The 27,879-nt window shown below is 46.2% G+C and overlaps 1 protein-coding gene and 2 long non-coding RNA genes across 4 annotated transcripts in view; 1 reads left to right on the top strand and 2 right to left on the bottom strand.

Moving 5' to 3' along the window:
* LOC144169204 (uncharacterized) overlaps positions 1 to 27,879 on the bottom strand; it is a 215,640-nt gene that overhangs the window by 12,109 nt on the left and 175,652 nt on the right. For both annotated transcript variants that reach the window (XM_077698246.1, XM_077698247.1), the window contains one exon: positions 3,994 to 4,201. In XM_077698246.1, the coding sequence (XP_077554372.1) occupies positions 3,994 to 4,201 (208 nt within the window). The remainder of the gene's footprint in view (positions 1 to 3,993; positions 4,202 to 27,879) is intronic.
* Positions 7,183 to 17,393, bottom strand: LOC144169201 (uncharacterized). The gene is made up of 3 exons (XR_013322386.1): positions 17,275 to 17,393; positions 14,574 to 14,676; positions 7,183 to 7,686 (listed from the first exon to the last, which is right to left on the bottom strand). It is a non-coding gene; the product is annotated as an uncharacterized LOC144169201 (long non-coding RNA).
* LOC144167373 (uncharacterized) lies at positions 17,590 to 26,718 on the top strand. Its single transcript, XR_013321970.1, has 3 exons — positions 17,590 to 17,705; positions 20,152 to 20,254; positions 26,591 to 26,718. It is a non-coding gene; the product is annotated as an uncharacterized LOC144167373 (long non-coding RNA).

Here is a 27,879-nt window from a genome sequence, read left to right as displayed (position 1 = left end):
TTTTTATTTTTAGATACTCTTATTATAACCGTGATGTCATGAAAGGGGCCCTGCACAGTTACGAGTATTTCAGGCGGCAGGCGTTATTTTGAACAAACTTGGCTGCACTAGTCCTGTGCTTTAGCATGCTATACTTGCCAGCGGGAAGTCGTGCAAGTAAAAATGTACTAGATTTTACTTCAAAGCCGTATACCCCTCAGTTCCCATTCGAGTGAAGCCGCCGCCGAACCCTCTTTCACAACTGTTATTCCCGTCGCCACCACCCTTGCCTCTTTCATGGGTCACACAATTGTCTGACACCGGCGGTATTCCGTTATCAGACGAACGTGGAGAATCAGTGGAAGCGCGCGTGGGCGTGAAGACGACTGAAAGCTGCCGCCACCATTGCCTCTTCAAATCCAATCTCGCGGATTAGCTGCAAATCAATCCCGGTTGAAGAGCAATTACCCTCTGGGAACTCGCGTAAGTACATAGTTTTTCGTAAGTTTAAAAGGCTTTACACAGCGACATTTTCGACAGTACATTTCACGCCTACGTACGTGGCTATCATCGATAGCCTGTTTATGTGTGCACGAGTGGGAGGTGACAGCAGAAGGCATGCACGCACAGCTGAGCTTTATGCCGCTACACATCACATGCCCTTTGCGCTGGTGTAAGATTAGGGCTGAAGGCGCCCTGTCGGCTGCCCTCCTTAATCGAACGGCAAGATATCTTGGTTTGTGTGTAATCAGGAAGTAAGATGCGTGGGCCGGTGGGGGGAAAAAGCTACCCGCATGTTTGTCCGCTTGAATAAAGCTCGAGGCCTTCCGGGTAATACCTCGGTCACATGGATACTTGTAGTTCGCGTGAAGAAAGAAGGGAGGGAATCGAAGTTTCTACCCGAAGAGATTTCACAAATTGACGCGAAAACAACGTTAAACCGCTGCCACCGGCGTTGCCACGTAACGTTTCTGCTCGTCGAGTACCCGCGAATTCCTCCCGAATATGCGGCAACCTGACCGCTTAGAATGCCGAAGGAAAGCAATTTTACTTGTTTAGGTTAATGAAGGCGCTTTCAGAGCGACATTTTCGGTAGGATTTCTCACTTCTAAGCACGGCCACGTAACCGATTTCCGGTTTATGCGTGCTCACGTTGGGAGGGAAGAAAGAGGGGCTGGACACCGTATGGTTCTTTCCCTGACTGACGACATGTACCTTTGGCCGGCGAGAGGATTAAACATGGACGTTAACTAACGGACCAATGCTATTTTCCACGGTCGTTCGTGGACGAGGCGTTTTGGTTGTGTTACACGAACAGTACGCGGTAGGGAAAACGACAGCTTCATGTTTGTTCGCTGGAATGAAGCTCGGGTCTTTCCAACTTTCATCACACATTACAAAGAAACCTGTTTTGTTTCGTGCTTCGCAAGTAATCCTCCTTCACAGAGTGGAAGGGCACTAATTTTAGTGCGCAAGCACTTCGGCGGACGCCACTGGGATTTCGCGGCGGGAATATCGACGGTTACGACGACGGCGTCGTAACAGGGCGAGCGAAGGCAGGAGGAGGAGGGGAAAAAATTGGCCGCGTATCTGCTCCTTTCGTTGTAAATGTTGCCAAAAGACGATATTCTTTGTATACATTTGCCAAGGAAATGCCCCCCTTTGTTTTCCCGCTCTCCTCTCATGCTGTTCCTGAACCATCGCTTTAGCACAAGGTAAACACACTAAAGGTTTGCTGAAGGTGATTTGAATTTACTGCGTTCCAGTGCTACAGGCCCGGTTCCTCGATGCCAACGCTGCAGTACGGGGGAGACACGCGTGAATCGAGGCGGCCGACTACAATTTTTCTAGAACCGCGTGGCCGTGCTCCACGTGTGTTCCAAGCAGAACGTGGAACCTAGCTAGAGGAACCTTTCGTTGCTGTTGCCGCGTGATTTTTCATATGCCCCTAGGAGGTGGCGCGGGCAACAGCAGGTGGCGGTTTTCTGCAGGAGATGTATATCATTTGCTTTTCAAAAACCAAGCAACCATGAATTTTAATACAGGAACACTGTAAATATTCCTACATTTGGCTGTGAGTATATCAGGCTATTGCACACTATCTATTTTAACTTTGGCAAAGTGGCTGAATCGAGTCACAGACAGACAGACAGACATACAAAGAGATACACAGACAGACCAAAATGTCTAGGTTTAAGTAACCGTAGAAAGACCATCATCTGTAAATTGGGGCGAGAGTGTGCGAGGGAGGGCAGTATGCTAAGCCTGCACGTGGTGCTCGTCGGAGCGTGTGGCGAGATTGTCAGGGGGAGGGCGGCAAGAGCTGCTATTACGTCATCGATCTCACGGCGTTCGCCTCACACGTTCAGCAGACGCTACTACAACGTGCGTGGCCCATCCAAACCATGTGACATTGGTGCGGGAGGTTCAAAAACGATTTCCAACAACATTACCACGGGTGATGGCGAAACGCTGCGATATAAGCGCACAGTTGCGTGCACCGCCGTTGGTTCGATGATCACGTGATCACTTCCTGAGCCGCAGCAGATATCCCCATTACCGAGAAGATTGCAGCTCGCGCTGCACACTAATTTCGCATTAGGGAGTGTAGTAATCATCAGCTCATTTAATGTCTTGTCGGTAAATTCATTCAACCATTTGTTCTGGCAAAGAATAAAGATTACTGGACTCTTTAATTCTTATTCTTCCCTTCTGGTAGCTGTCCCTCTCAGTCTGATGAGTTCCACTATTCACAACTTATTCGCTTCGTAAGTGACACGTACCGTGCATTGTTATACCCAGGCATCGCGCTGGCATCTGGCAACACGGCTGGAGGCAAGAAACAAGAGCGCTGGGATTCATACGAACAACCCATACTTCTGATTCCTGCCACGTGAAGTTACCATCACTGCTCACGAATAAATAGCTTGTTTAGGGATACATCTTTTTTGTTTGTAGGTACTTCCGCCTCGAGTTTGTGCTGCTTTAACACCTATAGGTAATGTTGTACCAAAAAAAGCATGGTGTTCAAAATATCACGGGCTGGTTTTACTCGTTCACCTTGCCATTATTTTACAGTACACAGGATAATAGAACATTTATTTACTGAGGTGAAATTATTAACTGGTATTCCTGTGGGTTTATGCCAATAACGCCTATCTATGTTGTTCTAACATCGTTTTGTGTGGTGCTGCCCGCTGGATAATTGCTCTGTCACAATGGCAGGCCTTGGGTATTGCTACCAGCTGTCAACAATTTACATATCCTGTGGTTGCTTTCAGAACATGCTAAAATCACCAGCCCTTCTACTCTGATTAAGTATATTTAAAACTGCGACACTGTTATCGCAGAAATCTATTCGAAGAACAGCGGGCAATCGAAATTAGTGTTGCAGAAGCAGTTGCGTGGTTTGCCAATTGTGATGAGAGCTAGTAGCAATACCTGAGGGTGGCCTATGTGAACAGCACAAGCATGTAGCGGTGCCACTTGTTAAGTATTGAGTAAACATATGTAGATGATATTTCAACTAATTACTTTGCCGGTAAAAGCAATTGAGAATTATAGATGTGACTATTGTCGGTTTCTCGGTATATCTCGGTGAAGTGATAATGGATGTGCTAGGTTCTTTTTTTTTTAAGTCAGAAAATCAAATTTATTTTTCAGTACACGTATACAAGCATATTAATATACAGAAGAGGGTCCCAGAGTCCGCAGACTGTAACGGGACCCTCAAAGCTTTGCGTAGAATTAGCTGTGCCTCAACGTAAACTATGCGACTGCGGGAAGTTCCGAACGACTGGTTGGTGAATGCTTTTTATATTACGTTGTGTAAAGCTGTTGAGTTGTTACGAGTACAACGTACGTCATCGTGGTCTTTAGCGTGACGGTTCTCAATGCTGCACGATATGCATGCCCGCCGGATGACGAATAGCCAACAAGGAGCATCCAGAAAAACACGTAAACTACGCTGTTGGCCGTAAGTACATTAAAAATTTCTTGTAACAAGGCACTTACCCATGACTTGAAGGATGAAGTGCACTTTTTCATTGGGGTCGCTGTTGAGATGGCAGGCATAGAGTCCGCTGTCCTCCAGTCGCACATTTTTGATGAGTAGATTGACTGACTTGTTTGCCTCATCTCTAAGCGATACTCTCGAATCGCTTGAAATGACATTTTCTCCGACTGATAAAACTTTTCCGGTGTCCTCATTAAGCCATGTAATCTGAAATATCCCCGTAGGTAGGCAACAGATCAGTGCTTTGACAATTCTTGCGAGTAGACAACAAGATAAGAAGGTTCAAATGCTTCACCTGGTTGATTACAGCCCGGTTGTTTCCTGACTAAATGTAATATTGAAGTGAGTTAGCGAAAATAATAACATTTACGGATCTGCAGTAACAACCTTTTACAAATCTATAACACGTCAAACGCGAAGATGCTACTTCTTCTTTGGTTTACACACATTAAGGTGTAACCACGTGACATATGCTTTCTTTAAAGTCCGGGAGACTGACTATGCCGAAATTCCTTCAGGAATTAGGGTACTTTAAACATTGACTCTGAAGGAAAGACGACTACCAAGTGCGAAAAGAGAGCTTGTGTCGCACTACTTTGTATTCTAGAGGAGAACGCTATTGAAATTAATGAAATAACACCGCTGGAAAATGTCTGATTTTATCTTGAGGGGCACTTGTGAGGTAACAGCAAATCTGGATGATTATAAAGTGTACCTCTAACTTTGTAACAGGAGTGAGTCAGGGTAATTCAGCCAGATTCAATGGTAATCCAGACAGAATAAATGCAACAGCAGACCCTCTACAAGCAGTACAATTCGTATTTTAAGAACATATCATGTGTGCATGATATGTCTCTAAGGATAAGCGCAGAACAAGGCAGTGTTCTTCAATACGTCTGCTCAGGATAAGCGCAAGTGCATGTAAAATAGAAGGAGAGGTTCCGAAACGTTCTCGTCGTGACCGAGGGCACTGAGTGTGTGCATTTTACAGGAACTCAGCGGAGGGCATCGAAGGTATTTTACTGGTGTTGCAATTGTCTCCACGTGCTCTCCTGAAGAGTTCACTGCACTATATGTAGGCATGTATGTATGTATGTATGTATGTATGTATGTATGTATGTATGTATGTATGTATGTATGTATGTATGTATGTATGTATGTATGTATGTATGTACGTATGTGTATGTGTGTGTGTACGTATGTATGTTCGTACGTATGTATGCGTGTACGTGTGTGTATACTTCGAGATAATACAGACAGTTAAAACCCTACTTTGCACTTTCCGACATTTAATCGGTTTTTACTGATTAGAGAAGGTTAAATGCAGCACTGGTCTTTCTTTTATGCACGATAAAAAAACCACAAACTTGAAGCCTTGTGCAGCGGCAAGCAATGTCATCGATATAAGCTACACTGGTTTATTTGGAAGTTTAGTTTTGATACTTCCACGTGTAACTTGAATGGGTGCGGACAGCGCATGTAATGCGGAGGCAATATGCCGACATGAGGACCGCACGCTTGGGGCTCCTCTTTCTACAGATTTTGCAGGTTACTGCAGCAGCACCCGGCACCGGTTTTTCATCAGTTACCACACAGCAAAACAGCAAGGTCAACGAATCAACTCTATTACTACCCAAAAGTGCGGTTGCGCGTCAACGTCTACACGATGCAGCAGTGGAAGCAGGGATATGCCTTGCCTCCTCGTTTGAAGACAGCGACACAAGCAACGACACGTGCCTGATTGGTGACCCTGACATGGCCACATGGTCATGCCCAGATCTGTCGACAGGGCATAGCTGGATGGACGTGAACGTCATTGGTCGCTATTCCGGATCGCCACGTGAGGCCAGCCTACTTAATAAACTTGTTTGCCCGGCTCTGCTGGGTTTCGGTGCCGACATGAGGACCGCACGCTTACGGCTCCTCTTTCTACAGATTTTGCAGGTTACTGCAGCGGTACCCAGCCACCTGTTTTTCATCAGTTACCACACAGCAAAACACCAAGGTCAACAAAGCAACTATATTACTACCCAAAAGTGCGGTTGCGTGTCAACGTCTACACGATGGAGCAGTGGAAGCAGGGATATGCCTTGCCTCCTCGTTTGAAGACAGCGACACAAGCAACGACACGTGCCTGATTGGTGACCCTGACGTGGCCGCGTATTCCGGTTTCGGCGATGCATCACCCACGAAAGGGAGAAAAGGAGGAGTGCGAGAGGGAAAGGCGAAGGGTTGCGGGGCTGTTCTGCCGGTGTGCACACTCCCCGCTCTTGGCCCGGCGGCCGGCCGGCAGTGAATACCGAAGCGTGCGCCCTTTTCACTTGCGCGAACCGGCAAGTGTTTCAATCGCGCGTTGGATTTCGCCTTCTGGGACGGCTGCGCTGTGATTCAACCACACTCCTAGATCTGGATATTTTAACGAAGTTAAAAGTGCTTCAACTGTGCCTGTGTTGGATTTCGCGTCCCCTTGTGGTGCCCACCGCTGTGCAGCTGTGCATTTCGAAGTGCTTCAACCGGGTCGTTTGATTAAGTTTTACGCTGCAACAGTGTTCTAGGTAATATTACCTAAATACTTTGACATCCGTGCTGTTTTGCAATCGCAGTGTAGCGTTCGCAAATCGTCGCGTAAACGGTTGCTACGCAAGCGTGCATCCACAGTTCACCCTGTGATCGGCCGCCGCTGTGAAAATCGTCAACCTTTATTATGAATGAATTCCTGGAGTGTGACAAATATAAATTTAGCCTAATGCCCCATAAAGTTGGGCCGAAGTCACGCTAGGAATACGCGATAAGTATAATCACTTGTCGCCCACCTTGAACATGTTGTACTCAGATTTTCTTACGATTGCTTTCAACCTTGTCACGATGGTTGGCACTTTGTGGCCTGCTGCTTTTTATGCGATGGCACAAACAACCGGGTTGCTTGTTTTGTTTTTTTCTTTATCGTATATCTAGCGCTCCGCCCAAACGAAACGGCAGTTGGCACTAAAGTTTTGCCCAGCCACAATTAAAACTGTCAAATACTCCTGCTCTGATCTTCGCCTCTTAGATTTAGACACGCAGGACTACCTATTTGCACCGGCTCCTCTTCGCGATCGTGTGTTCACGGGTCTTTTTTTTTTTTGCTTGCAAGCCCCAATGGTGCTAGCACCCACATTTATTTACGAGTTGGACTATGAAGCCTCCACTGATGACTTACGTTTGTCCACACACACTGACCAAAACAAGCTACAAGGGGCTTTGGTATCCAGTATTCTTACGCTGGAGCATGCTTCAAGGCATGTGATCACAAAAGCACTTAAGTTTACAGCAAATACAGGTTCTCAAATTGACTGAAAAACTGAAACATAACATTAAGCCTTATAAATCTTTACCTAGTATGTGTGCTAGTTCTGCATCAATTGCTAAAAAAAAACGCAACACATGCTAATGAACTGATCATGAAAAAGTGACGTAGTGAATAGTAAATCTGTCTGCTGAAAACAATTTTTTAATAAAACTACAGATTTGAATATAGATTACATGTTGCAATGTATGGGTATATGAAACAGCAGAAACCAAGTCCCAAAGCTCGAAAATTCTTTATTAAATGCTTTATAACCTCAAATATACATACAACATTTTACGTGCCCATCACGGTTTATGCCAGGAACATCTGGGCTCAAAACTTTCCACAATTTCTCAGTCAGCACCTGCAACACCAAAAGAAACAAATAAACGCTTCCTTTTACAACCACACCGCAAACGTCAAGTGAATCTAAATTCACAATTGATGGTGTATTTTGTCCCATATATGGCTACATTAATATGTACACAAAAGTTAGTTTAGCCTGCTTTTGAACTATTCTAACTGCTTATTCTGAATTTTTTTTCTACGTGACACCAGAGATCCTTTGCTGATGCAGTCTTGTGTCTAAAACCTGCTTTAGTCCCTTCACACCAAACGGTGTTTTTGACTTTTTTGAGAATTTGTACAAGGCCAAATAATGGCTTACACTAGTAGGATTAAAGTTCTGAGCTAGACTGCTTTTATCTCTGATCTCATTAACAAACTGCACTGCCTTACCCAATAGCTAAGCAGGTGCTTACAGTGTATCTGACAGAACAGCTGTCACACAATGGCCATACAGGACAACTGGGTCGGTTTATCAGTCAGGAATTACATGAGGGGGCACTAGGCTGAGCCCAACTCATCGCACTACTGCTGCAAAAACAAAGTGGAAAAAGATTCTATTTCGGGGGTTGTAGTTGCCGAGGCCACTCTTGGGCTATGAAGCGTGACACAGTGCTAGGTTCGATCCACGTTAATCCTGACATTTGGGTATCTTAACACGCACTGAAATCTGCACACACGGGCGTTTTCGATTTTTTTCTTTTTGCCTTCACTAAAAAAAAAAGGAAAAGAAAAAGTCCTTGGGCTCAGCTGCACAATGCTTTAGGAACTGCGGCTGCTGCTCAGGCACAAGTTGGAGCCATTACTTGACTAGGCACAAATCCTCAAGAGTTGAAAACTGATTTCAGCGCAAAGCGGCAAAACAGCACTTTATTAAAAACAAGAGAAGTGGGAAAGACCTTATAACAACACGCGCTAAAGAATGACCTTTTTGAATAAACACAGTGTCACTTTGTAAATCGTCAATGCCTGGATAGCATATCCTTCATGCACAAGTATACTTAGTTGCTCCTTTAGACCGACAACGATGGCCAGAAGAAGTCAGGCTGCTGCCTTGCACGCCTTGTACTTGCTGCTTCGCCTTAATACTATTACCATAAGTTAGGAGCCAAGTATCTGAAATACCCATCTGTTCGATGCTTTGAACGTGCCGTGTAGGTGTTGTCGTGCAGTAATCCTCATTGGACGACGAGAACGAATGCAAATTAAATGACTCGCGAGCGAAAAATGACGTTACCAAAGTTGATCAGTTGGCGACTCTGGCACCGCTTTACCATTGAGCCAATGCTGTCGACTTGTTTGTAAACAACCTGTAATTTCTCCGCGCCACGTAACATCATTGATAGTGGTTGCGGACTGAAGTAGCGTAGAAAACCGGGCTAGTTGGTGCAGATTCATCTTCGCAGTGCACAAATAACGGGACAAAAAGGAGGATAACAGTGGACAACCAACGAACCAAAACTGAATTTTTGTTCGTTGAGAGACAAACGCTCTCAAGTACTGCTCTCTTCAAGATACGCCAATTCTGCATCTAAAAGTGCTAAAGACGAGCGCTAACACACGAGTCAGACATTTTTCGAATTTTATGTGCTTCCACTATACTTCCCTCACCTTTTGTTCATCGTGCAAGAACAGTACCGTTGTATCATGAAGGAAAAGCGTGCAACCATAATCTTTGCAATGGGTGGGAAGAGGGCCAGAAGGCACTCAGTGAACTGGCCAACATCAAAGCGACCACCATTGAAAGGAATGCAATAAACCACATTTAATCTGTAAGGAACAACCTGTTTCTCATGTTTCACACCACAGCTGTTTGCTCGGCCCTTATTACTAATATTCTTTTCGATGGCGGGACAGCTGCAGTTTAACTTAATTTTGGCTGAAAACACCACATTGATGTTATATCTGCTCCCCACTTCTTTCAAGCGGTGAGATACATCGTGCAGGTACGAGATTACAACTATCTCTTCCTTCACAACATCACAAGCAGGAGACAAGTTTTCTTCACCAAATCCAACAACTGAAGACAGGCCGACCCAATGACTCCGTCACCGTAGCCAGCATTTTTGGGTCCAACTAACTGTTCACCAAAGCTAGACTCAATTAGGTGAAAACAAGACTGAAAACAAAACAAGATGGCTGACCTGAGGCAGTTGACAACAATCCCATATTTTGCAATCCTAGAACGTGCTGATGAAGAGTTCAGTAAAGGCTTCTTCGATTGCCGGCTATAGAGCCAACATACATGATTCTGCTCGAATTTTAACAACAGGTCCAAAAACTGGATTGTTCTTTTGTTTAGCGCCTTGGACATAAAGGTCAGCCTAAATGCGTGACGTTTGAATGCTTTTAAAATGTCTACCATTTTTCTTGTAGGGTCATAGTTTCCACAAAGTACTAGGTAATCGTCAACATACATGAAAATTTTAATTGCCAAACCCTCCAAGTCACGTTACAATACACGGTCAACATGAGCCAAGGAAATGTCACTAACAAGGTGAGGAACTTTAGAACGTCTACAGATTCCAGATCTCTGCACAAAGACACCGTCACACCATCCTACAATAGTTGATGCTAAGTAGAAACGCAGAAGCTCCAAAAAGGATTCCACGGAAATCCCGCAACTTTGCATAAACTTAACCTCGCCGTTGTAGACAGTGATACACTCTTTCACAGAGACCAAAACTTGGTCATACGGAAGGGAGTAGAAAAGGTTTCCAGTGTCAATGCTGAAAGCAGAGCACCAGCCTGGATTACTGCGCGCGCAGTAACCTCATTTGCGCGCTTCGAAGATGAAGGGGCTTGCGCAGCGTGCCCTATCCTGGTCCTCCTGCACTGCAACATCTGCTACCTCAAACACGGAGCTGCGCAGTGGACGCCAGGTCGGCACAGAAATTTTGGCACTCGATGGAGCCCTCTGGCCGACTATGCCACTTATGGTCATCTCCCATCCCTGCGACCGCAGCACCTTCTGCGGCACTGACGTTGATGACTGGACAAGCACCTACGAGAGTGCGAGCGCTCATAACAGATGGGATGCAACCTTGGGGCTGGCCAACGTAATATTTTACCTCAAGGGCCCAGCCAGACTATTGTTGGTTTGAGACACACGAAGCAGACCTGACAAGCTGGGAAACCTGCAAATTGATATTACGTGAGCTGTTCGGAAAGTTTGTTGGCCACCAACTAGCCGCGAAGGAACTTTCTTCCCATGCCAAAACCTCGATGGAGTCATCCATCGCCTATATTCAGGATGGTGTTGCTCTGTGTCACAAGATAGATGCCGACACGTCAGAAACTGGCAAAGTAGGCCATGTGCAGAAAGGAATTGCTGATGGCGCTTTCAACCTGCTTGTTTTTAAGGACTGCACCAGCACAGACGGCATCCTTACAGAGTGCAGACCGTTTAAACATCTTGAAAAGGGCTTCGCAGCCTCTGGAAAATGTTTCTTTGGTTATCAACGTAACTAGTTGATGCATTTATTTTTGTTATTCCCCCCACTGTAATGCCAACAGGCGCTGTGGGTACCAAATAAAGTAAGAAAGAAACAAGCGAAAGCTCACTGTATTGCCCCACAGTTCACTCGACTGCCTAACACGGCTCCCACATCCTATTACGAGTATACTACTCCACTGGAATTTGCCTTCTTTGTTCGACGACTTAATGAAAATAGTATTCCTTGAGCTGGAGGCTACGGCTATGGCTGGCCTACTAGCCCCGACCCGTGAATGAACGTCACCTTCCATCTCCCTAATCCATGCGATATACAGCAAGAGCTCGCAAGCCACACCATTCCACGCATTTGCTCTGTAGCTCACCCGAAAAACGCTTTCACTGTTCCTCGTGTCTTAACTGGTCCCCACCAATATGCCCCACGCCATTTTCAGACACAAAATTCCGAAGAGTGGAGTACTCCTGAAAACAACCCAATATGCTTCCACTGCTGTCACGGTGGGCATGTGGCCCGCTACAGCTTTCGACATTGCCACGCTAAGCCTTCGCCTCACCAGAAGACTAATCAATGCAGCTCAAGGAGGTAATACTGCATCTGTGACCTGGACGACAGACCCTCTATTAACCAAGGAGTCTAAGCCCAATTTACTAGACGTTACTGTTGATGGTGTTGCACCCCAGGCTCTCACTGACACAAATGCTCACATCTCTGTAATGAGCTTAACCCTCCGCTGGCATCTCCGCAAAGTTCTGACGCCACCCATGCAAACATTTGTTCGAGTTGCCAATGAGAGCACACCTTCAATTGCCGGAATGCGTACCGCCTGAATATGGATTGCCGACCACGATAGTGTCGTTCTCTTCACCATCCTTGAAAAATGCCCCCATGACATTATCCTCAACGTCCATTTTTTTTCGAACCGCTCTCATTGACTGTTCTGCGGGACTTCTCTCTTTTGAATTTTCTTCTGCCAAAAATGCTCAAAAGCACCGTTCTCGTTCCACAGATTATGTCCATTTGCTGTCAAATGCTGTAACATACATGCCCCTGTGATAAAGCCCACCCGTTTCTCACAGTTATTTCTCACCAGATTGTTCGACAAGCCGAGCGGAAGCTACTACAAGCACGTATCCTTGAGTGCCGCCAGAAGCTACGAGCTTTGGAGAAGCAAACCTTCTTTGCACGCCGCCAACTTGAGTATCTTATTCCTGAGGACTTCCCAGATGTGCAGCTGCACACAAACTTCACTGCTAGCATGGCAGAAGGCCGTCATAGAACGTCGCAAGAGAGGAAACTGCAAGCACTCCAGCCGGACGTGCCACAATGCACCCAAGAGGTCATCAACCTATCTCCGTACACACCGGACGAAGAGGAGGCTAAGGTTTTGTCCCGTGGTTTAAATTTTAACACAGAAGCACCCCCGGAGCCAGGAAAGGTGATTTGTGCGGTCGAACGCGCGATCGGCCAGCTTCCCTCTGAAGTACGGCAAGAAGCGCGCACCCGTGCTATTGGTGTGCTCTCTGGTTTGCGAAGACATTGTGCAAGACTGCACTTATTGGTAGCGGAGAGGCAAGCCATCAGGAGCCTGCGGAATAACAGCAGTATCGCAATCCTTCCTGCTGACAAAGGCAATGCCATGGTCTTGCTAGATAGCAGTGACTACCACACGAAGATGTTGGCCCTTCTCGAAGACCAGCAGACATACGCTCCTCTAGCCCGTGACCCAACTAGCAGGTTACAGTCGAAGCTCCAAGAACTGCTAACCAGGCTTTTCAAGCTAGTCCCTCCGCACCACAAGGGCCTCTACTACAGGTTACTGTGCACGAACGGTTCAGCCCCGGCAATCTACGGTCTGCCTAAAATCCACAAGCCTGGCGTTCCTCTTTGGCCTATCGTCGACTTCTCGAGGTCACCGCTCTACCGACTATCAGGCTACCTTCACCAAGTGTTGAGCCCTCTAGCCGGTAAGACGCCCACGCACGTCGGAAACTCATCCTCTTTTGTTTCGAAGCTGAAGGACGTAACTCTAACTGAAGACGACGTCATGGTTTCGTTCGACGTCAAGTCTCTTTTCACTAGTGTCCCAGTGGATCTGGCAGTAGCCATGTGCGAAGAAGCACTAAACGCGGACATTAGCCTTCCCGATCGCACTCCCTTTGACGTCCCCGAGCTCTGTGAGTTGCTTATGTTTTGTCTGCGCAACACCTATTTTTCTTACGGGGGAAGCCCCTATCAGCAGACCCATGGCACGGCGATGGGTGCGTCCATATCAGTTACTACAGCCAATCTAGTTATGGAGGCTTTAGAGGGGAAGGTATTGGCAACCTTCACACCGGCACCGAGGTTTTTCTGCCGCTATGTCGACGACTGTTTTTGTATTTTAAAAAAGCAAGATGTCCCATGTCTTCTGGACAGCCTCAACGCCCAGAATGTGGATATACAGTTCACCGTGGAGTTCGAGCAAGACAACATGCTTCCCTTTTTTGGATGTTCTTGTTCGCCGCGATGTGGGCGCTCTCTCCTTCTCAGTGTACAGGAAGCCCACACACACGGGTCGTTACCCCAGTTTAGAATCTTGCCACCCTCTCGGCCACAAGACATCCGTTGTGTCGTCCTTGATAAAGCGCGCCGTACGCATCTGCTCAGATGACAGTGCACTGAAACGTGAATTAGGAACGATTCGCCGCAAACTAAGCGCCAATGGCTATCCTAAGCGACTTATTTGCCTGACCAAGTATAAGATACTACAGCCAAGAATGGCCAACAACAGGACATTACGAGCACGCGCAGCCATCCCCTACGTCCCAGGAATAAGCAAAGCATTGTCGCGCGTCTTTTCAAAATACGACATGCGCATTGCCCATGTACCGACCAGCGAGCTCCGCGACGACTGAAAGAGCACCAACGTGATGTAAGAAATCATAATCACATGACGAATGCCATTGCGGAGCACGCGCACAAACATTCCCACAAGATTGACTGGGAGAACACCGCAATTTTAGCTAAGGAAAAGAACACATCATCTCGGCGTCTGCTAGAGTCACTTTTTATCCAATCAACGCCAGCCACAATGAACCGGACGGATGGGACTTTGCCTCCCGTCTACGCATGCTCTCTACGTCATGTGCTGCCTATATAATTGACGACGACGGCTTGTCATACGTAGTGAACAAGGGACCCGTATGTGGTTCCGAAACGTCAATATATTTTTATTCTTGGTCAGTGTTCGCTTTTCTTTTGCAAGTTATTATATGGTCTTCCCTATTACAGACGCGCTGCTTCTGTGAAACGTCACTCTGCCGCACATCATCATTACTGTGGTAGAGAACCAAACCTGCCTTCCCTTTCAGTTTTTCAACTTCAGTTTCACACCTCAAGTCTTTCCGAAGGGGATTTCGCTTGCAATGCTGTGCCCTTTCTGCCATGAATGCTAGCACCCCTGCAGATTTACCTCCTGCAGTGCAGGCGTCCCATCAAGCACCATCAATCAAGGCAGTGGCTGCTTCAGACCTCCCACCGGATCATACCGCCGATCTCCCTCGTCTTCTGGATTCCTGCAAGGACATCTTCGACTTAGACAACCATCCACCAACCCAAACTTCTGCAGTCACTCATCATATCAACACCAACGATGCTTCACTAGTGTACAGGTGGCCCTATTGCGTATCACTTGCTGAACGACTCGTCATCCAAAAGGTAAAAAAAAAAATGCTCAGTAAGGATACAGTCGAACCATCGTCCAGTCTGTGGGTGTCTCCAGTCATGTTGGTCAGAGAAAAAGATGGAACGTAGTGCTTCTAGATGGATCATGCAAACTTAACTATTATGAAGGAAGGCCCCATACAGTGGGATGTCATTGATACAATTCTGCATAATACGTTTTTCTTTTCATTCCAAGCTAAAATCCCTTAGAAATAATGCATTTTCGTGCATTTGATACGATCACATTTTTGCTAAAAATTGGATAGCACGACCACGAAAGTGAACCTTGACCATTTTTAGAAACCTTACATTTATTCTTCGGTATACTAGCTCAAACCCCATGTCAACAACCCATGACCTGCATGGCAGCGCCAGTTCTGCGACAAAAACACTGCTGCCGGGCGTGGGCGCTCTGTTCAATGAGGATGATATGTGAGGCGAGGCACTGTGCCATCTAGTGAAACATATCATAATCACAGAGTTTCTCAGTTTGATCATAATCGAGGAAGAAGGTTCCAATGCTCTTGGCAGTCGACCACTTCCCTCCCCAACTTCTCGCCATGCTCTGTGCTTCCTGCTCCGTTCTTTGTTCTCTTTCTGCGCTGTTCCTGTGTTCGGTGGTGTTGCTTATGAGGCTATTTTTGTTCTTGTTCTATTTGACTAGTCTTGTTCTCCTTAGGCTGCCTTGTTGCTGTGCGGGGTGTGCTGCCAGGCTTGTGGCAATGTCGAGGAAACGGAAGGCACTCAGTATAAAAAGAAAAAGTGGAAATTGTACAGAAATTGGAAGAAAACCCGAAGAGGAAATGCGTGGATTTGGCACACAAGCTCGGTTTGCCAGTGTCAACGCTCAACACTATTGCCGGTCAGCAAGAGGAACTTCAAAAGAATCCGCAAGTTTACGGCCCCGATGCGAAACAAGCACAAGGTGCGAAGCATGACCAAATGGAAGACATCCTGCTCACATGGTTGGAGGAAGTTAGAGCGGCAGGATGAACGCCGATAGGTCAGTACTACGCGAAAAAGTTGACAACACTGCGCTCTCCTTGGGCATTGAGGACTCCAAAGCGTCTGGTGGCTGGCGTCACCAATTCAAGGCACAACGCGAAGTGTCATACAGAACAGCGTCCGCCCAAGTGAAAAATACCAGCAGCTTTTTTTTTTATTTTTACATTTCCGGAGAATTTTCTCCCCCACTTCGAAAAGAAAGTGCAGCACAAATTTACCAGCTACTCCACTGTTGCTCAATAAAATTGAGTTGCTGACGGAGAATGCAGATTTTTTCCCTTTTTTTTAACAAACTCTTTGGATAATACGATTTTCACATAATACTTTTTATTTCCCGGTTCCCCTGAAAAACGTATCAACGAGATTTCACTGTACATGATACATAGACAAGATGCGGCAGGCAACTTGTGAAGGGAGGTAACCTCGTGAAACCAAAGCCTGATTATTCATTCTAATTTCTCCTATATTTCAATATGGTCTAACACCAGCTACTCCACTTCGGCAGACCCAGTGGGGAACATTTCAACACTACTGTCACTGGGGCTCTTCGATTTATAGTCCCGGGCTCACCGCGGATAGTCCGCAGGTAGTCCGAGGATTCGCCGAAGCCATAGGGATACATGGGAAAATCGAACGCCCGACTGCTTCTCGGGGAGTCCGCGGTGAGTCCGACACTGTAAATCGAAGAGCCCCACTGTGTACTGCAGAACCAACATCCATCCCGCATTTAAAAACCCTGCATACGAAGCTGCATCGCGCAAAGTTGTTCTATGGCCACTGAATGTCTTCGCTGAATGTCAAGGAAGCGTCCTCACCGACGCGCTTTGGCGTTGTCTATCAGCGGATTCGTATGTATACAAGTGTTTACAGCAAGAACGGTAAATATATTTCTACGCTCTTCAAGCGCATGTCGGCAAAATGCGATTACTTCGCCGCGTTCGCAGGATTGCGCCGCGCAGTAGAGAACACAGTCGTAGCATACTAGCAGGAATGAACGCATCGTACGGCTTCTTCCACGTTTCGTCACCCCGTGACTACAGTTTACCTCAACACCAATTTATAACGCACGCCCTTAAAGAGCTTACACTCTAAAAAGCGCTACAACCTTTCTGGTAACCTTGAGTGAGTGTAAAAGCGTAGCCACCGCGCACATCACGTCGCAGCTAGCGCCGTCTTCAATGCGAACGCGGTCGTCGACGCGGCTACGTGACCATGCCGCTGACAGACTCAAGGAAAGTGTATTTGGGGGCTCTAGAGCAACGTATTTAAACTTAGCCCATGTTTGCGAATAACAAATGATTCCTTGAGTGCTTTAGTTACATTGTCATTCAGAATGTGCCTAGCCAGTTATGTCCAACATACGGAGAGCGCACGGCGTTTGCAGTACACGGACAGGTATATAATTACCCGTCCCTCTTGACACCAGCCCTTAAAAAATATCTTACCTTTCGTTCATGACGCAAAAAGATGCCGAGGAGAAAGCAGCAGGTTTCGTTATCTACAAGAAATCGATGCTGGCTTGCGCTTTGAAACTCGTACACAACAGGCAAATGGCTTCGGCTTGACATGGCTTGACCAGTGTTGCTTTTGCCATGCGCAAACTTAATTCAACTAAAGTTTTCTGTTACACGACTTTTATACTCTGTTACCTTTGCAAATAACAAATAACGAGCGGCCATATTTAGCCGGTTGTGTGACAGAGTTTTTTAGTTAAATTAAGTTTGCGCAAGGCAAAAGCAACACTGGTCAAGCCATGTCAAGCCGAAGCCACTTGCCTATTGTGTACGAGTTTCAAAGCGCAAGCCAGCATCGATTTCTTGTAGATAACGAAACCTGCTGCTTTCTCCTCGGCATCTTTTTGCGTCATAAACGAAAGGTAAGATATTTTTTAAGCGCTGGTATCAAGAGGGACGGGTAATCATATACCTGTCCGTGTACTGCAAATGCCGTGCGCTCTCCGTATGTTGGACATAACTGGCTAGGCACATTCTGAATGACAATGTAACTAAAGCACTCAAGGAATCATTTGTTATTCGCAAACATGGGCTAAATTTAAATACGTTGTTCTAGAGCGCCCAAATACACTTTCCTTGAGGCTGTCAGCGGTACGTTCGCGTAGCCGCGTCGACGACCGCATTCGCATTGAAGTCGGCGCTAGCTACGACGTGATGTGCGCGGTGGCTACGCTTTTACATTCACTCAAGGTTACCAGAAAGGTTGTAGCGCTTTTTAGAGTGTAAGCTCTTTAAGGGCGTGCGTTATAAATTGGTGTTGAGGTAAACTGTAGTCACGGGGTGACGAAACGTGGAAGAAGCCGTACGATGCGTTCATTCCTGCTAGTATGCTACGACTGTGTTCTCTACTGTGCGGCTCATTCCTGCGAACGCGGCGAAGTAATCGCATTTTGCCGATATGTGCTTGAAGGGCGTAGTAATATATTTACCGTTCTTGCTGTAAACGCTTGTATACATACGAATCCGCTGATAGACGACGCCAAAGCGCGTCGGTGAGGACGCTTCCTTGACATTCAGCGAGGACATTCAGTGGCCATAGAACAACTTTGCGCGATGCAGCTTCGTATGCAGGGTTTTTAAATGCGGGATGGATGTTCGTTCTGCAGTACACAGTGACAGTAGTGTTGAAATGTTCCCCACTAGCTCTGCCGAAGTGGGGTAGCTGGTGTTAGACCATATTGAAATATAGGAGGAATTAGCATGACTAATCAGGCTTTGGTTGCACGAAGTTACCTCCCTTCACAAGTTGCCAGCCACATCTTGTCTATGTATCATGTACAGTGAAATCTCGTTGATAAGTTTTTCAGGGGAACCGGGAAATAAAAAGCATTATGTGAAAATCGTATTATCCAAAGAGCTTGTTAAAAAAAAAGGAGAAAAATCTAGCTGCATTCTCCGTAAGCAACTCAATTTTATTGAGCAACAGTGGAGTAGCTGGTAAATTTGTGCTGCACTTTCTTTTCGAAGTCTGGGACAAAATTCTCCGGAAATGTAAAAATAAAAAAAAGCTGCTGGTATTTTTCACTTGGGCGGACGCTGTTCTGTATGACACTTCACGTTGCGCCTTGAATTGGTGAAGCCAGCCACCAGACGCTTTGGAGTCCTCAATGCCCAAGGAGAGCGCAGTGTTGTCAACTTTTTCGCGTAGTACTGACCTATCGGCGTTCATCCTGCCGCTCTAACTTCCTCCCACCATGTGAGCAGGATGTCTTCCATTTGGTCATGCTTCGCACCTTGTGCTTGTTTCGCATCAGGGCCGGAAACTTGCAGATTCTTTTGAAGTTCCTCTTGCTGACCGGCAATAGTGTTGAGCGTTGACACTGGCAAACCGAGCTTGTGTGCCAAATCCACGCATTTCATCTTCGGGTTTTCTTCCAATTTCTGTACAATTTCCACTTTTTCTTTTTATACTGAGTGCCTTCCGTTTCCTCGACATTGCCACAAGCCTGGCAGCACACCCCACACAGCAACAAGGCAGCCTAAGGAGAACAAGACTAGTCAAATAGAACAAGAACAAAAATAGCCTCATAAGCAACACCACCGAACACAGGAACAGCGCAGAAAGAGAACAAAGAACGGAGCAGGAAGCACAGAGCATGGCGAGAAGTTGGGGAGGGAAGTGGTCGACTGCCAAGAGCATTGGAACCTTCTTCCTCGATTATGATCAAACTGAGAAACTCTGTGATTATGATATGTTTCACTAGATGGCACATTGCCTCGCCTCACATATCATCCTCATTGAACAGAGCGCCCACGCCCGGCAGCAGTGTTTTTGTCGCAGAACCGGCGCTGCCATGCAGGTCATGGGTTGTTGACATGGGGTTTGAGCTAGTATACCGAAGAATAAATGTAAGGTTTCTAAAAATGGTCAAGGTTCACTTTCGTGGTCGTGCTATCCAATTTTTAGCAAAAATGTGATCGTATCAAATGCACGAAAATGCATTATTTCTAAGGGATTTTGGCTTGGAATGAAAAGAAAAACGTATTATGCAGAATTGTATCAATGAGATCCCACTGTATAAGGCCTTCCTTCATAATAGTAAAGTTTGCATAATCCATCTAGAAGCACTATGTCCCATCTTTTTCTCTGACCAACACGACTGGAGACACCCGCAGACTGGAAGATGGTTCAACTGTATCCTTACTGAGCATTTTTATTTTTTTACCTTTTGGATGACGAGTCGTACAGCAAGTGATACGCAATAGGGCCACCTGTACACTAGTGAAGCATCGTTGGTGTTGATATGATGGGTGACTGCAGAAGTTTGGGTTGGTGAATGGTTGTCTAAGTCGAAGATGTCCTTGCAGGAATCCAGAAGACGAGGGAGATCGGCGGTATGATCCGGTGGGAGGTCTGAAGCAGCCACTGCCTTGATTGATGGTGCTTGATGGGACGCCTGCACTGCAGGAGGTAAATCTGCAGGGGTGCTAGCATTCATGGCAGAAAGGGCACAGCATTGCAAGCGAAATCCCCTTGGGAAGGACTTGAGGTGTGAAACTGAAATTGAAAAACTGAAAGGGAAGGCAGGTTCGGTTCTCTACCACAGTAATGATGATGTGCGGCAGAGTGACGTTTCACAGAAGCAGCGCGTCTGTAATAGGGAAGACCATATAATAACTTGCAAAAGAAAAGCGAACACTGACCAAGAATAAAAATATATTGACGTTTCGGAACCACATACGGGTTCCTTGTTCACTACGTAAGACAAGCCGTCGTCATCAATTATATAGGCAGCACATGACGTAGAGAGCATGCGCAGACGGGAGGCAAAGTCCCATCCGTCCGGTTCATTGCGGCTGGCGTTGATTGGATAAAAAGTGACTCTAGCAGACGCCAAGATGATGTGTTCTTTTCCTTAGCTAAAATTGCGGTGTTCTCCCAGTCAATCTTGTGGGAATGATTGTGCGCGTGCTCCGCAATGGCAATGGCATTCGTCATGTGATTATGATTTCTTACATCACGTTGGTGCTCTTTCAGTCGTCGCGGAGCTCGCTGGTCGGTACATGGGCAATGCGCAAGTCGTATTTTGAAAAGACGTGCGACAATGCATCGCTTATTCCTGGGACGTAGGGGATGGCTGCGCGTGCTCGTAATGTCCTGTTGTTGGCCATTCTTCGCTGTAGTACCTTATTCTTGGTTCGGCAAATAAGTCGCTTAGGATAGCCATTGGCGATTAGTTTGCGGCGAATTGTTCCTAATTCACGTTTCAGTGCACTGTCATCTGAGCAGATGCGTACGGCGCGCTTTATCAAGGACGACACAACGGATGTCTTGTGGCCGAGAGGGTGGCAAGATTCAAAACTGGGGTAACGACCCGTGTGTGTGGGCTTCCTGTACACTGAGAAGGAGAGAGCGCCCACATCGCGGCGAACAAGAACATCCAAAAAAGGGAAGCATGTTGTCTTGCTCGAACTCCACGGTGAACTGTATATCCACATTCTGGGCGTTGAGGCTGTCCAGAAGACATGTGACATCTTGCTTTTTTAAAATACAAAAACAGTCGTCGACATAGCGGCAGAAAAACCTCGGTGCCGGTGTGAAGGTTGCCAATACCTTCCCCTCTAAAGCCTCCATAACTAGATTGGCCGTAGTAACTGATATGGACGCACCCATCGCGGTGCCATGGGTCTGCTGATAGGGGCTTCCCCCGTAAGAAAAATAGGTGTTGCGCAGACAAAACATAAGCAACTCACAGAGCTCGGGGACGTCAAAGGGAGTGCGATCGGGAAGACTAATGTCCGCGTTTAGTGCTTCTTCGCACATGGCTACTGCCAGATCCACTGGGACACTAGTGAAAAGAGACTTGACGTCGAACGAAACCATGACGTCGTCTTCAGGTAGAGTTACGTCTTTCAGCTTCGAAACAAAAGAGGATGAGTTTCCGACGTGCGTGGGCGTCTTACCGGCTAGAGGGCTCAACACTTGGTGAAGGTAGCCTGATAGTCGGTAGAGCGGTGACCTCGAGAAGTCGACGATAGGCCAAAGAGGAATGCCAGGCTTGTGGATTTTAGGCAGACCGTAGATGGCCGGGGCTGAACCGTTCGTGCACAGTAACCTGTAGTAGAGGCCCTTGTGGTGCGGAGGGACTAGCTTGAAAAGCCTGGTTAGCAGTTCTTGGAGCTTCGACTGTAACCTGCTAGTTGGGTCACGGACTAGAGGAGCGTATGTCTGCTGGTCTTCAAGAAGGGCCAACATCTTCGTGTGGTAGTCACTGCTATCTAGCAAGACCGTGGCATTGCCTTTGTCAGCAGGAAGGATTGCGATACTGCTGTTATTCCGCAGGCTCCTGATGGCTTGCCTCTCTGCTACCGATAAGTGCAGTCTTGCACAATGTCTTCGTAAACCAGAGAGCACACAAATAGCACGGGTGCGCGCTTCTTGCCGTACTTCAGAGGGAAGCTGGCCGACCACGCGTTCGCCCGCACAAATCACCTTTCCTGGCTCCGGGGGTGCTTCTGTGTTAAAATTCAAACCACGGGACAAAACCTCAGCCTCCTCTTCGTCCGGTGTGTACGGAGATAGGTTGATGACCTCTTGGGTGCATTGTGGCACGTCCGGCTGGAGTGCTTGCAGTTTCCTCTCTTGCGACGTTCTATGACGGCCTTCTGCCATGCTAGCAGTGAAGTTTGTGTGCAGCTGCACATCTGGGAAGTCCTCAGGAATAAGATACTCAAGTTGCCGGCGTGCAAAGAAGGTTTGCTTCTCCAAAGCTCGTAGCTTCTGGCGGCACTCAAGGATACGTGCTTGTAGTAGCTTCCGCTCGGCTTGTCGAACAACCTGGTGAGAAATAACTGTGAGAAACGGGTGGGCTTTATCACAGGGGCATGTATGTTACAGCATTTGACAGCAAATGGACATAATCTGTGGAACGAGAACGGTGCTTTTGAGCATTTTTGGCAGAAGAAAATTCAAAAGAGAGAAGTCCCGCAGAACAGTCAATGAGAGCGGTTCGAGAAAAAATCGACGCCGAGGATAATGTCATGGGGGCATTTTTCAAGGACGGTGAAGAGAGCAACACTATCGTGGTCGGCAATCCATATTCAGGCGGTACGCATTCCGGCAATTGAAGGTGTGCTCTCATTGGCAACTCGAACAAATGTTTGCATGGGTGGCGTCAGAACTTTGCGGAGATGCCAGCGGAGGGTTAAGCTGTTTACAGAGATGTGAGCATTTGTGTCAGTGAGAGCCTGGGGTGCAACACCATCAACAGTAACGTCTAGTAAATTGGGCTTAGACTCCTTGGTTAATAGAGGATCTGTCGTCCAGGTCACAGATGCAGTATTACCTCCTTGAGCTGCATTGATTAGTCTTCTGGTGAGGCGAAGGCTTAGCGTGGCAATGTCGAAAGCTGTAGCGGGCCACATGCCCACCGTGACAGCAGTGGAAGCATATTGGGTTGTTTTCAGGAGTACTCCACTCTTCGGAATTTTGTGTCTGAAAATGGCGTGGGGCATATTGGTGGGGACCAGTTAAGACACGAGGAACAGTGAAAGCGTTTTTCGGGTGAGCTACAGAGCAAATGCGTGGAATGGTGTGGCTTGCGAGCTCTTGCTGTATATCGCATGGATTAGGGAGATGGAAGGTGACGTTCATTCACGGGTCAGGGCTAGTAGGCCAGCCATAGCCGTAGCCTCCAGCTCACGGCGTACTATTTTCATTAAGTCGTCGAACAAAGAAGGGCAAATTCCAGTGGAGTGGTATACTCGTAATAGGATGTGGGAGCCGTGTTAGGCATTCGAGTGAACTGTGGGGCAATACAGTGAGCTTTCGCTTGTTTCTTTCTTACTTTATTTGGTACCCACAGCGCCTGTTGGCATTACAGTGGGGGGAATAACAAAAATAAATGCATCAACTAGTTACGTTGATAACCAAAGAAACATTTTCCAGAGGCTGCGAAGCCCTTTTCAAGATGTTTAAACGGTCTGCACTCTGTAATGATGCCGTCTGTGCTGGTGCAGTCCTTATAAACAAGCAGGTTGAAAGCGCCATCAGCAATTCCTTTCTGCACATGGCCTACTTTGCCAGTTTCTGACGTGTCGGCATCTATCTTGTGACACAGAGCAACACCATCCTGAATATAGGCGACGGATGACTCCATCGAGGTTTTGGCATGGGACTTAGCATCAACTATTGTAGGATGGTGTGACAGTGTCTTTGTGCAGAGATCTGGAATCTGTAGACGTTCTAAAGTTCCTCACCTTGTTAGTGACATTTTCTTGGCTCATGTTGACCGTGTATTGGAACGTGACTTGGAGGGTTTGGCAAATAAAATTTTCATGTATGTTGACGATTACCTAGTACTTTGTGGAAACTATGGCCCTACAAGAAAAGTGGTAGACATTTTAAAAGCATTCAAACGTCACGCATTTAGGCTGACCTTTATGTCCAAGGCGCTAAACGAAAGAACAATCCAGTTTTTGGACCTGTTGTTAAAATTCGAGCAGAATCATGTATGTTGGCTCTATAGCCGGCAATCGAAGAAGCCTTTACTGAACTCTTCATCAGCACGTTCTAGGATTGCAAAATATGGGATTGTTGTCAACTGCCTCAGGTCAGCCATCTTGTTTTGTTTTCAGTCTTGTTTTCACCTAATTGAGTCTAGCTTTGGTGAACAGTTAGTTGGACCCAAAAATGCTGGCTACGGTGACGGAGTCATTGGGTCGGCCTGTCTTTAGTTGTTGGATTTGGTGAAGAAAACTTGTCTTCTGCTTGTGATGTTGTGAAGGAAAAGATAGTTGTAATCTCGTACCTGCACGATGTATCTCACCGCTTGAAAGAAGTGGGGTGCAGATATAACATCAATGTGGTGTTTTCAGCCAAAATTAAGTTAAACTGCTGCTGTCCCGCCATCGAAAAGAATATTAGTAATAAGGGCCGAGCAAACAGCTGTGGTGTGAAATATGAGAAACAGGTTGTTCCTTAGAGATTAAACGTGGTTTATTGCATTCCTTTCAATTGTGGTCGCTTTGATGTTGGCCAGTTCACTGAGTGCCTTCTGGCCCTCTTCCCACCCATTGCAAAGATTGTGGTTGTACGCTTTTCCTTCATGATACAACGGTACTGTTCTCGCACGATGAACAAAAGGTGAGGGAAGTATAGTGGAAGCACATAAAATTCGAAAAATGTCTGACTCGTGTGTTAGCGCTCGTCTTTAGCACTTTTAGATGCAGAATTGGCGTATCTTGAAGAGAGCAGTACTTGAGAGCGTTTGTCTGTACAGTTGCTTATAGTGGGTTCATGTGTCATGTTTTTATGTTTTATACCTTCGATGGCTTTATATTTGTCTCTTCAATAAAAATTCGGTTTTGGTTCAGTGGTTGTCCAGTGTTATCCTCCTTTTTGTCCCGTTATTTGTGCGCTGCGAAGATGAATCTACACCAACTAGCCCGGTTTTCTACGCTACTTCAGTCCGCAACCACTATCAATGACGTTACGTGGCGCGGAGAAATTACAGGTTGTTTACAAACAAGTCGACAGCATTGGCTCAATGGTAAAGCGGTGCAAGATTTGTGAACTGATCAACTTTGGTAACGTCATTTTTCGCTCGCGAGTCATTTAATTTGCATTCGTTCTCGTCGTCCAATGAGGATTACTGCACGACAACACCTACACGGCACGTTCAAAGCATCGAACAGATGGGTATTTCAGATACTTGGCTCCTAACTTATGGTAATAGTATTAAGGCGAAGCAGCAAGTACAAGGCGTGCAAGGCAGCAGCCTGACTTCTTCTGGCCATCGTTGTCGGTCTAAAGGAGCAACTAAGTATACTTGTGCATGAAGGATATGCTATCCAGGCATTGACGATTTACAAAGTGACACTGTGTTTATTCAAAAAGGTCATTCTTTAGCGCGTGTTGTTATAAGGTCTTTCCCACTTCTCTTGTTTTTAATAAAGTGCTGTTTTGCCGCTTTGCGCTGAAATCAGTTTTCAACTCTTGAGGATTTGTGCCTAGTCAAGTAATGGCTCCAACTTGTGCCTGAGCAGCAGCCGCAGTTCCTAAAGCATTGTGCAGCTGAGCCCAAGGACTTTTTCTTTTCCTTTTTTTTTTTAGTGAAGGCAAAAAGAAAAAAATCGAAAACGCCCGTGTGTGGAGATTTCAGTGCGTGTTAAGATACCCAAATGTCAGGATTCACGTGGATCGAACCTAGCACTGTGTCATGCTTCATAGCCCGAGAGTGGCCTTGGCAACTACAACCCCCGAAATAGAATCTTTTTCCACTTTGTTTTTGCAGCAGTGGTGCGATGAGTTGGGCTCAGCCTAGTGCCCCCTCATGTAATTCCTGACTGATAAACCGACCCAGTTGTCCTGTATGGCCATTGTGTGACAGCTGTTCTGTCAGATACACTGTAAGCACCTGCTTAGCTATTGGGAAAGGCAGTGCAGTTTGTTAACGAGATCAGAGATCAAAGCAGTCTAGCTCAGAACTTTAATCCTACTAGTGTAAGCCATGATTTGGCCTTGTACAAATTCTCAAAAAAGTCAAAAATACCATTTGGTGTGAAGGGACTAAAGCAGGTTTTAGACACAAGTCTGCATCGGCAAAGGATCTCTGGTGTCACGTAGAAAAAAAATTCAGAATAAGCAGTTAGAATAGTTCAAAAGCAGGCTAAACTAACTTTTGTGTACATATTAATGTAGCCCTATACGGGACAAAATACACCATCAATTGTGAATTTAGATTCACTTGGCATTTGCGGTGTGGTTGTAAAAGGAAGCGTTTATTTGTTTCTTTTGGTGTTGCAGGTGCTGACTGAGAAATTGTGGAAAGTTTTGAGCCAAGATGTTCCTGGCCTAAACCGTGATGGGCACGTAAAATATTGTACAGGGTGTTGCGACGATAACTGGAACACTTAAAAAATTTTTCCTGAGCGATCCGCCGCTGTGTTCGCGCTCAAACTTCACACAAAGGTCGCATTTTGTGGTCTATTTTGTTTGACACCGAGAACAACAACGGTACTTACCTGTTTATTCTGAAAATAAATAATAACGATTTTCGCCTATGGGAAAATGGCCGCTGATATGGACGTGCGAGCCAGCGCAAGTTGATGTTGGAACGACGGAACCACCTGCAGAGTGAAACGCATGTTTGGGATTCACGTACAGAGCCAAATGGTGCAGCAGACGATCAGAAAATGCACCTAGAAATGAGCTAACAGACGATCAGAAAACCCGGTTTTCGGGCTCGCACGTCCAAATCGCCGCCATTTTCCCATAGGCGAAAATCGTTTTTATTTATTTTCAGAATAAACAGGTAACTACCGTTGTTGTTCCCGGTGTCAAACAAAATAGACCACAAAATGCAACCTTTGTGTGAAGTTTGAGCGTGAACAGAGCGGCGGATCGCTCAGGAAAAATTTTTAAAGTGTTCCAGTTATCGTCGCAACACACTGTATATTTGAGGTTATAAAGCATTTAATAAAGAATTTTCGAGCTTTGGGACTTGGTTTCTGCTGTTTCATATGCCCATACATTGCAACATGTAATCTATATTAAAATCTGTAGTTTTATTAAATAATTGGTTTCAGCAGACAGATTTACTATTCACTACGTCACTTTTTCATGATCAGTTCATTAGCATGTGTTGCGGTTTTTTTTTTTTTTAGCAATTGATGCAGAACTAGCACACATACTAGGTAAATATTTATAAGGCTTAATGTTATGTTTCAGTTTTTCAGTCAATTTGAGAACCTGTATTTGCTGTAAACTTAAGTGCTTTTGTGATCACATGCCTTGAAGCATGCTCCAGCGTAAGAATACTGGATACCAAAGCCCCTTGTAGCTTGTCTTGGTCAGTGTGTGTGGACAAACGTAAGTCATCAGTGGAGGCTTCATATTCCAACTCGCAAATAAATGTGGGTGCTAGCACCATTGGGGCTTGCAAGCAAAAAAGAAAAAGACCCATGAACACACGATCGCGAAGAGGAGGCGGTGCAAAGGTAGTCCTGCGTGTCTAATCTAAGAGGCGAAGATCAGAGCAGGAGTATTTGACAGTTCTAATTCTGCCTGGGCGAAACTTTAGTGCCAACTGCCAT

Source organism: Haemaphysalis longicornis, unplaced genomic scaffold, assembly GCF_048455015.1.
Source record: "Haemaphysalis longicornis isolate Haplotype H1 unplaced genomic scaffold, Haemaphysalis longicornis Haplotype H1 scaffold_2, whole genome shotgun sequence".
In the NCBI taxonomy this organism is placed as follows: domain Eukaryota; kingdom Metazoa; phylum Arthropoda; class Arachnida; order Ixodida; family Ixodidae; genus Haemaphysalis; species Haemaphysalis longicornis.
This window is presented reverse-complemented; position numbering and strand designations above follow the sequence as displayed.